Source organism: Harpia harpyja, chromosome Z, assembly GCF_026419915.1.
Source record: "Harpia harpyja isolate bHarHar1 chromosome Z, bHarHar1 primary haplotype, whole genome shotgun sequence".
NCBI classification, from domain to species: Eukaryota; Metazoa; Chordata; class Aves; order Accipitriformes; family Accipitridae; genus Harpia; species Harpia harpyja.
Genome location: NC_068969.1, coordinates 104,954,536 through 104,969,702, shown reverse-complemented (window position 1 = coordinate 104,969,702; position 15,167 = coordinate 104,954,536). Strand labels below are relative to the sequence as shown.

The 15,167-nt window shown below is 38.0% G+C and overlaps 1 protein-coding gene across 1 annotated transcript in view; it reads right to left on the bottom strand.

Moving 5' to 3' along the window:
• Positions 1-2,593: 2,593 nt before the first annotated feature.
• The window catches only part of MTMR12 (myotubularin related protein 12), a 36,516-nt gene continuing 23,942 nt past the window's right edge, over positions 2,594-15,167 (bottom strand). The window contains exons 11-16 of the mRNA XM_052776908.1: positions 11,488-11,566; positions 9,747-9,817; positions 8,508-8,680; positions 7,591-7,758; positions 6,495-6,656; positions 2,594-5,413 (exon numbers count right to left, since the gene is read on the bottom strand). Of these exons, the coding sequence (XP_052632868.1) occupies positions 4,838-5,413; positions 6,495-6,656; positions 7,591-7,758; positions 8,508-8,680; positions 9,747-9,817; positions 11,488-11,566 (1,229 nt within the window). The 3' untranslated portion in view covers positions 2,594-4,837. The remainder of the gene's footprint in view (positions 5,414-6,494; positions 6,657-7,590; positions 7,759-8,507; positions 8,681-9,746; positions 9,818-11,487; positions 11,567-15,167) is intronic.

Genomic DNA, 15,167 nt, shown 5'->3' with positions numbered 1-15,167 from the left:
ATATGGGAATAAAATAACAATAAGGATTATAAGTGACCTTTCAGGAGTCATACAAATGTCAGTTGATTTCCAGGAAACTCAGTGGTTCCCTAGCCTGAATTTTGGCTCCTACCTACAGTATAATGAAAAGTTTATTTCAGAACACAAAACCAGACATTACCCAAAATAAAGAAAAAAAAAAAGTTGCAATAAAGAAAACTGGGATACCTGATCTGATGGCAAATAAGATTTTCCTATTTGGGATTAGCATAATTTTTAGTCTGAAAACTGCAGATTTGAATCACGCCTGAGCTGCAGGTACAGGGGTTTTAGTTTCATTCTCCCACCCTGATTTCCTTAGTAACCACACAGGGCAGCTAATCAGTTTCCTCCCCACCCACCTGCACCAAAGCTTTGGAAACCAGTAGATAATTTTGATCATATTTGACAGAAACAGATTTCAAAAGTTACTAGATTCCAACAGGCAGTCTGGCGACACCAAGTCATGTCCATTTTGTTGGTCCCTCAGGAACAGAGATACTGAATTTGGCTTGCCCAACAAGTTCGTAGCAATGACAAACCTATTAACTGCTGATACAGCACGCAACTTAAGAACAGAGAGGAGATAGATGGAGGGAAGACTGAAGATACTGTGGTATGAGCAAGGGTAGGAAATGTCAGAAGAAAGGATGAAGCTCAGGGAACTGTGGTATGGCCAAGTAAGTCAATGCCATGGGAAATCAGTCTTCATAGTTCTGCTGTTCACAAAATAAATTAACAAATGCCTTCCTAAGTATGTGTTATTTGCCTGCTTTAAACATCCAGCCATAACACTAAGGAAAGTACTTACTTCATTTTACTGGATTGCTGAAATAAACTGAGAAACCAAATGCTTGCTGGAAGTGGAGCACCGTGCTGCCATCGAGCAACAGTGCTTACTGTTCCATAGGATTTCCACATGAGGACATGGCTTCACGTTAGTCCAAGCATGGCAGCATGAAGGATCCCTTGCCCAAACAAACACTAACCAAAATGTTAGCAGTCCTCTATTAAACTCTTCTCAGCCTCCATAACAAGCTTAAAGCTGATACTCTTTAAAGTCAAACTTACCTCCCAAGCAAGCCTCTCTGGGACAACAGAACTGTTTGCAGTCTCTACCATGTTCTTCCAACACAGCCTGAACAACCCCATTTCTACTCCCTTTGTATTCAACATGGAGATACCCTCCCCACAAAATTGTTTCTCCAGCTCAAACATCAGCTATTCTCACCTTCTCTGTCCACTCCTTTCCAAGATAACTCTACTATCCCAACCAGGTAAGACTTCTGCCATCCTGCAAATGCTGACAAGAAGTATTTCACAAGTTAACTTTACCATAAAGCAAAATAGAGGACCCATGACCATGAGAAGGTTTTGCCCCGCCCCCCCCCCCCCCCCCCCCCCCCAATTCATGCTGGAAAAGCACATATAGTTCTGTATATAGAATGCTCTTTCTAGACTCAAGAGAGTTCACTAATACATCTCCTCCCTGGCCCAGAAAATGAAGTCCATCCCACATAATTTCTAAAAAGAGTTTTATGCAAAACCTAGCTCTTTTCAGGAAAGTACCAGGCAGTAAATACTGCATATGAAGTTTCCAGCTAAAGATTAGAATGAAGGTAACCTCTGGTATGACAAAACTAATCCATCATAAGATGTCCACAGCAGAAAGTATTCTACTAGCTCCTGAAGAAGTTATGATTCCATGCTTTCAGCATGAATGGAAAAAGATTTAACTGGAGTAAGAGATCAGGAGTCCAAGTTGGCTTTATAAAGTACATGTTTGCATTCCAATATTGTGTACATCAATAGCTGAAAATTTTCACTAGTGAACACAGTCTTAAATCAAAGCCAAGCGGTCAAAGTACACTCACTGATCTTTAGAAGATGTGGGTGAGGCAGAGGCACACCTTGCATTACGTGACCCAGCACTTCACAGCCACTGCATAAGCTACTGCTGTATGACACTTCAAGAACAAGTCTGTCACAGTCTTGTAACATTCTCTTTAGGAAATACCCAAAGTGGCATGATTTTTGAATGTGTGATTTGCACTAGTGCTGTTTTTGTACAGAAGCTAGTGATTTATAATCTCTGGAAAAAAATAGAGGCTTTTAGTTCATACTCTATGGCTTACTGCAATCATCTCCCAATCCACGCTCAATACACATTTGGTTTGAGAAATACCCCACTGTAGCAATTTCAAGAAGTTTTATTTTAACACTGTAAGAACAATGTTCCCCCTTGAAATGGGGGGAAGACATGTACATGGCTAAGACTGAAATAAACAGTGTTTAATAAACCCTCAAATACTGACTGACATTCAGCAGACACTTTCTAGACTACCTTAGTAACTTCCATTGTCACCCTACTACCCTGCACTGAACTTTCCTCTTTCCTGAGCTCTCCAGTAAGTTTAACCAGGTCAAAACTGCACAGCTTCCTCCCCATAACAGTCTGTAAAAACCTAGCATGTAACTAGAAAAGCCTTGTCACTGCAGATTGCCAATTTTGCTATGAATTAAAGCATCATTTGCAAAATATGACCTTAAACATACATTCTTATTTCAGGACAAATACATCAAAGTATATTTTATTGACATTCTCCAAACAGCCCGCTAGAGAGAAATGACAGTATTTAAAAACAAAACAAAACACAAAACTGTAAAGCTTCTAGCTTGCATTCAGTGTAAAAACCTGGAGGTAAAAACAGGAGCCTGGAGTAAAAATATTAAGTACATTTCCAATCCCACAGTGCAGAAAACCAATAACAATGCCATTTACTCTACATTAGAAGTGTTCCCATGTTCAACTCCACATATATGTTTCTCTTCTATATAAACTTCTGATAACTTATGTACAAATAAGATGTCCAATATCTGTTCTTTAATATAAATATGTAATCTTCATGACCGAAACATTACAACAGTTTGATCAAAAGTATAGAAAAAATCCATTCAATATTTTTTCTAATGGCAGTGTTTAAAAAAACCAAAAAACCTTGAACCCAAATGACCTTAGAATGATAAGCATTTCTTCACCATAAAAATGAATTGCTCATTCAACATGCAAAATATTGCATACATGAGTCGCTTGAACTACAATAATAAAGTCTGTCAGACATGTGCTGGACAGCCCATTCTAGCAAGTGCTAGCTGTGAGATCATATGCATCACATAAGAAAGCATAAGTACTAGTGTATTTTGAAATAAAATGCTACAAACTCAAGTATTGTCCTCACACTACCAAGACTTAAGGCAATCAAGAGTTGGGAAGCTTCAGTTTGGCATAGTTGCATTAAGGTCTCCCCCTATCCCCATTAATACATTTATTTTTAACATACTGGAATTTATTTTTAGAGGGCTGCTGATAGATTTTTGCTATACATATTAATACAACTCAGTGTGAAATAATTAACCAGCAAGCCAGTTTAATATCCCCGATCACACTGAGCTGATCCAATTTAAGCAAGTTTCTCCACCAGCTAAGTTTTCCAGCATGGATTTCTAAATTGGTATGAGAATAGAGAAAATATTCAACGTCCACCCTCCCAGTGTAACTGATTTTATGACTTGCATCCATTCTTGGGGTATTCTAGAATTTAAGTGTTCAAAATAGATTTGACAGTCAAATAATATTCAGCTTTACAAAGGACAATTATTTGCAGTAAAAATACTTTATATATAAAACATACACACAGTAGATCAAAGTCAACAGGCATTTCTTTATGGCTTTTTTCACTGAGGTACTGTTGTAACATCCAGCAATAGGATGCAAGTGTTCATATGCTACGAACGCCACATTCGTAAGCTGTGCCACCAACTCATGACAAATGGCAACAGATTGCAAATCCAGCTTCACTGCAGGATTACAGAAAAAGTCTCCCCTTCTGTTTGGAGGGTCTCAGTGCAAGCTACAGAAAGCCTCAAAGGCAACTGGCATTAATGGGGAAAGTTAAAATCAAAATCTCACTCTATTTAAAGGAGAAAAAAAATACTCATGGCAAATCAGAACCTCACAGTCAGGCCACTTCTTACAATTTACAGCAAACATTTGGGACTTAATATTCCAAGGCAGCAAGGGCGTATAGCACAGCAGCCACACAGTAAGACTTGAAATGTGTAGTTAAGCTCTTGCATCTGATTCTTAAGCTAAGTGCATGCACAGGCTTAGACCAGCCAAGCTGCTATTGTAATACCACACAAGGTGAAGTGCTGCAAGCCAAAGACAAACACTGTCAGAAAAGATGAGGTTGACAAGCACGTGACTTCAGCTGATGCCACAGTAGAGAGAAAACCCCTGGTGACTACAAGTTTATTCCTCAGCTGTAAAAAGCTTATCTGTGAATGCACATTTAGTTGCACCTTTCCCTGTTTATTTTACATGAAGGGGAAATGTATTAAGTTTCTAGTTACAGTACTTCCAATCCTAGTACTCTTAACATAAGGAGAGGTTTTATATTAAGGTAGTGATTGTTGCTGTATGTATTTAGTATTCTACCTTTACATCAGAAAATAACAGGGGTTTGTTGTTTGTTTCTTTTTTAAATGAAGTGGCCATATGGCTACTCCAGCCTAGACTTCTGTTTTATTATACCTATGCTAAAAATGTGTTTCTGCAATAAATACTGTTAGAGTGAAATGGAAGTTCAAAATATGCTCAGTTAATCATGGCAACTAGTTACTTCCAACCAAGGCTTTTTCTTAATCCCACAAACCCACTGAACAGACTGCAGATGCTTGAGTTCCTTATATGAGGATACAGCACATTTAAAACTCAGAGCTTAGCCACATACAATTCATACTTTCATTTATATACACTTTATAATATATCACCACTCAGATCAACAAATTCGTCATCCCTGTTGACCAAGTCATCTTCATCTTCCAAGTCTTTCCAGGTGCTAGTGGGTAAAGCTGGTTTGATGGACTGTCTCTGAAGTAAAGCAAATGGGAACAAGGACGACAAACGGGCAGAATTTCTCAGCACTGGAACAGAAAGTAAATCTCCAGAAATAGCTTGACTATGTTCTTCATCCATTTTCACCTGCAAGCTTTGCACTTCCTCCATCAAGTCCAAAATGTTGGCAGCTGTAGCTATTGTACCACCACCATGAAGCTGGGCTTCAGGAATCCATCGTAAATACCGTTGTGCCCAGACTTTGATTTCAGGGCCATCAATGCAAGGTAACAGAAGACCATGATAGTCAACAGGTTTACTATGCCAGCTATCATAAAATTCCCTGAAGCTATTAGGGGGTTCATCTGAAGAATTTATGAACTTGCCAATTCTTTTACCCAGAATGTTTTTAATTAAATGATCTGTTTCCTCCCTGAAAAATCCTCTCTTCGTGGAAGATTTTGTTTGCGTCAATGGCAAAGAAAGTTGCCGCTGATGCTTTAAGAGGAAAGAAAAGAAAAATACACTGAGATAAATATTGATGGGACTTTAGAAAACATCTTAAGAGGAAGAAAAACATAACTTGTATTCAGAAAATACTTAAAAGCAACAAAGTCACTTAAACACAGCCACTGCTTTGCTATGTAGTCTAAAACTGTTACTCTTCAATGGCTAATACACAAAATACTTGCACACAGCATACTTAGTATTCCCAGATACCTTCCCTGCACTGTAACTGTAGCAACAAAGTAACACTGAATTTTTCTTTGCAAATTCAAATTTGTAACTTCATTAACACTAAAGCATTTTTCTTTGAAAAAGGAGAATTCTTTGCATACATTGAAGTATTACAGACTCCCATGTTTAATTTAAGCTAGCCACACAAATCAAAGAGCACTTAATTTAGAAGTTTTCATCCAGTGGTTCTTCACTGCATCCCACTGTGTAAGAGTTCTCTGATTAATGCTGTAGATCATACTGGCAGTGTCTCACTTGAGAATGCTTTGTACAGAACAGGACTTAACTAACAGGTATATTACAACTGAAAGACAGTACTCCAAACAAACTTTTCTTACTGAATTTGTGCTACTTTCCAGTAATGAGATGGTCGACCCATAATCCTTCATACCCTAGACAGTTTCTGTTATTGGTGGTCCCCCTCTCCCTCCAAGTGCAGGCACACAGTCCAATTACACTCAGTCAAAATTAGGGAGGCAATTATAAACCTGCTATGTATTTCAGTTAGGTACTCCATGGAACAACAAAATAAACTCACTTCAAACATAACATCCAGGTGAGTTGCACTGACAAGTCCCATAAGTTATCACTACACTTGCACAAAAGTATGAAGAAAACAGCCCTAAGTTCACAGCTATGCAGAGTAACTGTAAAACAGTGGTTTATAACTGAGGTGGGTGCAAATTGTATTCTTAAGATCCAGGTGAATCTGAGGTGTACATGTATTCTGACAATTAAAAAACTTTGCACCAGTACTTCCACTGCAAGTACACTTGAAATACGAGTTGTGCAAAATACTTTTATAATTTAAAAAAAAATAGTTAAGCAGCATACATCTTACTTTGAATCGTGCAGTTTTCCGGTGACTTTTATCTGGTTTTGGCTTGTCTGCATAAAGAGGGTTGTTCAGGAAAGCCTGGGCCTTGGGTTCAAACTGCACAGACCAGTCCCACACAGTAAGAAATCTGAAAGGACTGCTTTGTGTATTGAGGCTTTCACCACTCTGCCAAAACAAACAGGTCACAATTAATACTGCTAGAAAGGAATTCTGACCAAGTCAAGGTGAAATTAAGCAACTGGCTTTTCACAGAAGAGGCCAGAGTTGCAACACCACTCATGATTTCTATGTATTCAATAGCTGAAAATTATTAGATGCAAGTGAGTACAGACACAAAGGCTATCTATATATTACCCTCCATAACTTCAGACAGTATTTCATTTCAACAGTGCAATTAGCACCAAGAATGCTTTTCACAGTTGGAAATAAGATTAAATAATCTAAGGAAAAAAATAAAGTTTTGAAAATTGGGCAGGAGATACACTTGAATTCTTCAAATACAGGGGGCACATTAGGATTGTGGAATAAACCTCTTCAAACTTCAAAATTTAACTGCACTTATGCAGTGCTACCAGTTTAAGTTTTATGATCAACGCTTTATTTATATGCAAGACAGTGATCTTCACTTTGGATTTTTTTTAGTCTCTGTGCAGCCTTGCAGAAGATACTCCCATTGCTTCCAGCTTCTGAGGCCAGAGAAAAGCAGGAACCAAATGTAAGTCAACATTCAGGAAATGTTGATTTTGGAATACAACAGAATATACTATACAAGAATTTTGTAGATAACTTATTCTGCAGGACAGCAGGATATTCCTCATCTGTTAAGGAGCTCCATTCTTATTGAAGAGCAATAAACATGAACCTAGAGCCACACATTAAAAGTAATATATTCCTGAGTTATTTTCCTTTTGTCATCATAAACTCCTAAGTCCTGAACTTGACTCCTTTCACTCCAAACTGCATTTGTTCACCCTTCAGGGCACCACCCTTCAAGTAAGAAAAACATACTGCTAGGGAATTTTTTTTTTTTGAGTGTTCCTTCCTTGTTGGTCAAACCTGTTGTCCAACACACTGCATCCACAAAATAACAAACCCTTACCGTATTAGTGTCTTTTTGATGTTGCGAGTTGAAGAAGAAAGTGCTAAAAATTGGCACATAGAGGCTGTCTGACAGGACAGTTAAGTAAGTTTCTGTGAACTCAAATGCTGGAGGATACTGTTGTACCAACTGCCAAACACAATTTAGCAGCAGCAGAAAAACAGGAGCCTAAGAAAAGGAAATACTGCATCAGTTTCAGAAAAAAAAAAGTTTCACCATGCAGACTATTTATTTTATAGTAGTTAGTGTCTCCAAATAAAAACAGTATGAAAAGCAATCTGGTTAACTACAGAACTGCTGCATATAACATTCACTAAACTCTGAAGAAGTATCATCTGAGCTACCCTTGGCCAATTGTTGACAGAAGAGATGAACACTTTCTAACCTGAATTTGCACACATTAGCTTGCTATGAAATTCGCTGCTATGCAGCTTTTAACATTGGCAAAGCAAAACCAGTTTATAGCAATTCTTGATCAGAACTGGTCAGTTTACACTTATGATTTCTATTCTTTATAGCAATCTGATCTATTCGTATAAACAAAAATGGACAGGTGAGACTGCAACACCTAACAAGACAGTAAAAAGTTAAGATCTAGATGTGACAAGAATACGCAATTCACCTGAGTTATTTCTATGGACACTACTACCATTTAACACAGTTTAAAACAACATGAGATACATGTCTTTCAAAAGACTCAAGATTGAATGGGAAATTTTACATTTGTTCTCTTTACTTAAAAAGACATTGCTGAACTCTAAACAGAAAAAATAGTGACACTGTACAAAACATCAACCCATAAAACAAAACATAAAGATCCTCAGAGTAACTGGAACTTCTGGACTGACATCTAAAGCCCTCCTTATGCCAACTAAACTTTTAAATAGTAAGGAAGGAAAGTAATAAAAATATCATACCTCCTCTTTGTCACTTCTGTGTAAGTGGTTACAACGATCCAAAAAGCCATGTCCTCCAATCACCCACTCCTTCTGAATAAGGCTCTGAAACCCTGACTTTGTTCTGCTGTATGAATCCATCATCACTTGAACCAGACTAGAGATTACACAGCACAGATCAGTAGCACTCTCTTCTATGGAAGAGAAGAGAAACCACATTGCCTACTAAGCCATGCCTAAAACTTTGGGTAAGAAGGCAAAGTATTGTTAGCTTCACATAAACAAAATCGTATTTCAAGATCAGAGAAGCACACAATTTCTTGCAAGTGTTATACCATCAGAGAAGTTAATCCACATTTCCAATACTTCCCTTTGTAAAAATGTAAGGTTTCTTGTACACTTATACTAGGATAATACTTTGACAATACAACCTGCAAAAAACAAGCTTTTATTACTGTAACTTTGATGCCTACGCCCTTCAGTCTCACACAATGCACATACTGTCCCTCCTGCCCTATGCTACCAGATCAGCTATCTACCCTTACCCTTCCTATCCTGCATGCAGCTTTTCAGAAGGTGTCAGATTGCCTCCTCATGCAACATGCATTCTTCACCCTTCAGGTGCCTTCTAGAAACATCTCTTCCCCATGATAGATTTCTCAAATGGCAGTGTGTGGAAAAAAACCCCAACTAAATCCAAAAATTACTAATCCAAAAATAGCTTAATGGTTAACATTGAGCTGGTTTTCCATGTGATTACTCAATCTAGGAAAACAAACTGCTCAAGATGCGTACAATAAGTATATTCTTTTATGTATTTTTAATAAAGAGACTACATAGTATTCAGTGTGTATCTAGAACATTAAAATGTCCTTTTAGAAAGTTTTCATGCTCTATGTTCTTTGTGTAGGTGCATCCCCCCCATCCCCTTAAAGTACAGCAAAAGGTCTAGGAGACCTTTTATAAAATAAGTTAGGAAACAGGAGTGCATAAACAAGAGGTAGCATGACTCTCCTGCCAACTTATCAGCAGCTTTCTCATCCACAACATATTTCTCTTAGCCTGGAACTATGCTTTCCATATTTTTCTAACTACAGGAAGCATTTCCAAGGGTGTGAGATTTAGGTGTCTGGTACATTGAGTACTTTATGAATTTTACCAGCCTCTACGATAATTATAAACTCAATGCTTATGATACATCCAAAGAAATTAAAACAAAATTTAAAAAAAATACATAGGATAATCTCATTAAATTCTTACCTATAAGGAGAACATTTGTATGCTGTCTTTCCAGACACTCAACAACTTCTATTGCTTTCTTCAAGACTCGCCTGTTGTGGTACAGGAAAAGATAAGTGAACATTTTCATAGCATTTTTACAATTCAGTTTCTTACATTAGTTTCCCCTAAAACAGGTTAGAATGTTATACTACTGAAACTTGACTAGTCCTTTAAAACAACAAAAACCATGCTCAACTTGATTAAGTGAAGGACTGTTTAGCCTCAAGAGCAAACTTTCAAGAGGTATCTTTACTTGGCCATTGGTCATGCATTTCCAGTTATCTTTGTACATTTGTAATACAATACTTTATTCTGGATCAATAGCATCCATCACACACACACTAAAGTATTACAATTGCTAAGAGCCAAATCTTTAACCTGGAAAGAGTCAACATCACCACACTTATGTTTTCATCTACTACATACTACATTTCTCCCATAATGTGGTTTTAAGAGGCAGAGGGAAGGATCAGCAATCAGATCTTGTAAACATGCAGACAAAATTTATTCAGAGATTATCATTACACAAGGAAGACTGAGTGGAATTAAAGATCACAAAACCAGATGTAATGCTGTTGGTTTCTAGACTTAACTCTTCATAAAGTTGGTTATTTTCAGCAAAAGTTTGCACACAATTAGGATTCTCGTAACTACTTAGGTCACTAATAGAAGCTGACAGTTTATTTCGTAAGTGTGGAGTTGTCAGATTGTTCTAGCATCTAGAATAGCTGAGAAGGCATTCCTACTAACACCAAGAGCCAAGACCAGGCTGATCCAGGAAGCAACTGGATCCAAGTGTGGAAATGACCAGTCTCAAAACAACGTAAGTACAAAAACTTGGGCTGGCATTTACTTTAAACTACTTGTGATCTTGGTTACGTCAATGCATTTCTCAACATATGATCTCCACTAGAACCTCTCATTCAACATATATTTAAATTCTGGATTAAGGAATGAGTAACTATCAATATTTATTGATTGTTATTAAGACTAGAAAGAACTAAAGCTGACTGCAGAACACTGCAGAAGCACTTCATGGTAACAAGCTGATCACAGAATAAACTGGCAGACAATAGAGCTAGCACAAAGTAACACTGAAAACAAATAAAACCCCTCAACATTCCACTATCACAAGCCTTAAGTTAGCCAACACCATTCCAACACTTACTCACTGTGGACTGCTGAGAGAAGAAAAAAGAACTTGAGGAACAATCAGGAGAGGAAGGGGACAAAACTGAGAACAACTGTCATTTTATAAATCTTTGGTGGGCTAACATCTTGAATACTGCAGTTCATCCCGTCCTAAAGGATATTACAGAAGTAGAGAGTACAGAGAAGAACGGCAAGGCTAGTCAGAGACAAGGAATAGGTTTCATGCAAGAAACAAATAGGATTCTTCAGTTTGGAAAGAAGGTGACTAAGTGCAGGAGGGAAATTACTGGATCAATAGTTTTAATAGGTTTGCTGGAAGAGTTGTAATTGGAATGATCTGCTGCTTCTCACATCCTTTAACGTGGGAGGTTTAACACAAGCCCGCACTGTAAAAATACCGTCTCAAGTTGTAGAAATAAGATATATAAATGGGACCATAAGTCTGTCTTAATTTTCTTTCCTACTGGAGGTGAAGAATGTCATCATATTTCAAGAAACTAGATAGAAAACCCACTACAAATGCATCTAACAACAATTTGAAACCCAGAAAGTTACAGATATAGCAAACCTGATTATCTCTAGCCAGTTTGTGCTCTCCAGTAATGAAAACCATTTCACATCAGTTGCCCAGAAGTCTGTACTGTTATCTGCAAAAAAACCCAAACCAAAAATTAGTTTGTTCGCGTATATGTAGTGCTAATTAACAGCCATCCATTGTATCACTCTTCAGTTATGAACTGTTATAAGACAACCAATACTAAGGAGTCAGTAAATCCTACTCACTGTTAAAGTCAACACCATATAGCTAAATGAGGAAGTAAAGTAGTCCTACAAACACCAGTAAAGTTTTACAGCACCATAGGCTTTTAGAAAAAGTATGCTGTATGTTCATAGCAACCAAGTAAATAAATCTGTTGACAAAACGGGAAAGGAAAAGAAAATAAGTTTAATCAGAGGTGATGTTTCTTCCAAGTTCCAGTTGCCTTCACTCTAAAGCATGATTTATATAAAGCTTAACGTAAGGAGGCTGGATTTTGAAAGTCATTACTGTTACAACCAGAAACACAAATGGGTTTTAGAAGATTACACAAATTTATGTAATGTAAGACTACCTGGAAAAGGTTTTAAACAGTTTTCACTGCAACTGAAGAAGCATTAAAATACATCAAAAAGGGAATAGCTAAGATAAACCAGGAGGCCAAGTACAATACCACAAAGTCATTAAAGTCTTATGAATGTCACTAGGACTTTTGTAGCTTTTTAAATGCAACCTAAATCTCTATTGCTTTTATTTCTATCAAAGCCAGTATTTAGAAACTGGAAAGCTCTCACAAGCTGATACAGTCAGTTAAAACCAGAATAGATTACTTTTCCTGCATAAAACAAACCTTGAAGCCCAAGGTCTACAACAGTTCTACTACTGCAAAACAATTGAGGTATACCACACTTCCCTCCTTACCTACCCTTTCTCCCACAGCTTCAGTTCTGCATGTTCTGTGTAACTTCTGTTCACCTCCCAAAGTCTCTCCATATGCTTCCAATGCTTAATTCCAATACATACTCACTTCTGTCTTGTTTTCTGCAGCTTGCATCTATGATCCTCAAGTGCACAGGTATATATCTATTTTGTTCCTGTAGCTGTTCTGCCTCCATGCCTGCTCGTGCCCCTCATTCTGTTCACTACACATTTAAAAAAAATAAAAATCTTTCTTTCCCTGATTCATTTCACCCTGGCCATAGAAACTAGTTCTCCATAAAAGCATTAGAATGCATCTTGAAAGCTTCCTAGTCGGTTCTGTTCACATTAAATGTAGTTTGCTCCAATCTTTTCTGATTAACATATTCAAATTCACTTCCAACCTGTAAGTATGATACCCTTTAAAGTACATACATTACAGTACAACACCCTTTACTCCCCAGTTCATCCTCTTTCCCTCCATGTTTTAGAATATTTCCTTGCACCCAAATCTCATGTTCCATTTAGCCTGCTGTCACTATTTGAAAAACCTGTCCATCCTGAATCAAGGCAAAGTTATAGTACCAATTTTGAGTCCTTCAAAAACACCCAAAACCCATGATACCAAGGAAAAGGGATTTCCATCTTTTTTCCTGTAGAAATAACAGGTTTTCATCTATAACAGTAACACTTATATTCCATACTGAAGTTTTCTTTAGTTCTCTTACATTATGGACAGTACAGAAGAGTTTTACTGCAAAACATTGAGTAGCCACATTAAGTGTGGCTGGCTGGCTGTTTTTTTCAATCCTGCTCTACCACAATTAGACTCAACCACTTGTGTGCAAGCCTCTACAAACCATTGCTTGGTCTGGCATTTATCCCCAGCCAAAGTCATCTCCAAGTCAAAACAGGAACTTCTTTTGAAAGGCACAACAAAACACTTGCAGCTTGTGTTAACCTCTTAATCAAGGTATTTTGCTTAATAACATCACAATAGAGAGCAAGCTTTCCCTTCCTTCCTTCTACGACAATGAAGAAATACTCTGCTAGGATTTGAGAACTTAAATGTTCAAAGTCTCATTTAAGGTATGTGGGCAAATTGCTCACAAGTCTCAGTGTATGCTCTCTAGCAAAATCAGCATCTGCCTTTGCAACAGTTCAAATAAGAGGAACAATTTAAGAGGATCCAAGCTGTCCCCTCCCATCAAAATCCTCTTTCAAGCGGCTACCTACTACTGTGGTTTCTGCTTTGCTTAATGAGGCTTTTTATAAGTGGAACTTCAGTTTGGGCATGTGTTCAGGAAATTTAAGTCACACTGGAAGTTCATAGAACCATAGAATGGTTTGGGTTGGAAGGGACCTTGAAGATCATCTAGTTCCAACCCCCCTGCCATAGGCAGGGACACCTTCTGCTAGATCAGGTTGCTCAAAGCCCCATCCAACCTGGCCTTGAACACTTTGAGGAAGGGGGCATCCACAGCTTCTCTGGGCAACCTGTTCCAGTGCCTCATTACCCTCACACTGAAGAATTTCTTCCTTATACCTAATCTAAATCTACCCTCTTTCAGTTTAAAGCCATTAATCCCTTGTCCTATCACTACCAACACTGTTTTCAGCACAAATCCAAAACATAGCTCCATACTAGCTACTATGAAGAAAATTAACTCTATCCCAGCCAAAACCAGCACAATGTCCTTGTAAAAAGTCCCTCTCCACCTTTCTTGTAGGCCCCCTTTAGGTACTGGAAGGCTGCAGTAAGTTCTCCCCAGAGCCTTCTCTTCTCCAGGCTGAACAATCCCAACTGTCTCAGCCTGTCCTCATAGGGCTCCAGCTCCCTGATCATCTTCGTGGCCCTCCTCTGGACTTGTTCCAACAGGTCCATGTCCTCCTTACGTTGGGGGCCCTAGAGCTGAACGCAGTACTCCAGGTGGGGTCTCACAAGAGCAGAGCAGAGGGGCAGAATCACCTCCCTCAACCTGCTGGTCATGCTTCTTTTGATGCAGTCAGGATACTATTGGCTTTCTGGGCTGCAAATGCACATTGCTGGGTCATGTTGAACTTCTCATCAACCAACACCCCCAAGTTACCTAAATCAAATTAACTAGGCACATATAGAACAAAAATAATGGTTAATACATTCAGACTTTGAAAAAAATAGTAGTACGGTAGTCAATTTCTGTAAGATCCTAACACTTCTGCAAAAAGTTACCTGAATGGTTTTCTCAGACTGCTAGTCCATAGTGCTATATTGAGTGAGCTATAGTCTACTAACAACACTTATTAAAAAAGCTATAAGACAAAACCACTTACTGGAATGCAGTTTTAACATATTCCTTTTTGCTTCAAGTAATGTAAGACAATGATACAATTACACCATTGAAATATGCACTATTTCCTGGGAGATGTTAAATGACTTAAATTCAAGCTTTGGCCTTTTTCCAAGAGGAGGGCAAGTTACCAGAAAATACATTAAAATATAGGTAATTATTTTTAGCTCCTAAGACTCACTGTGGATTTGGCAGTGTATTCCAGACAAAATCCTCAATGTGAAACTCTGGCAAATACCTCATGTATCTTGGACTTCTCTTCAGAGTGTCACTGAAATCTTTAGTACATATTTACCAGAAACCATTCACACTGATCTGCAATCAATATCAACTTACCAGCTAAATTCCATGTATAAAACCAATAGGACTTGGATACCATCTGTGGGCTACACTGCCAACAGACAGTTCCTTAATGATGATCTGTTCAGTTATGTCCAACATCAATAGCCACAGGTGAACTGC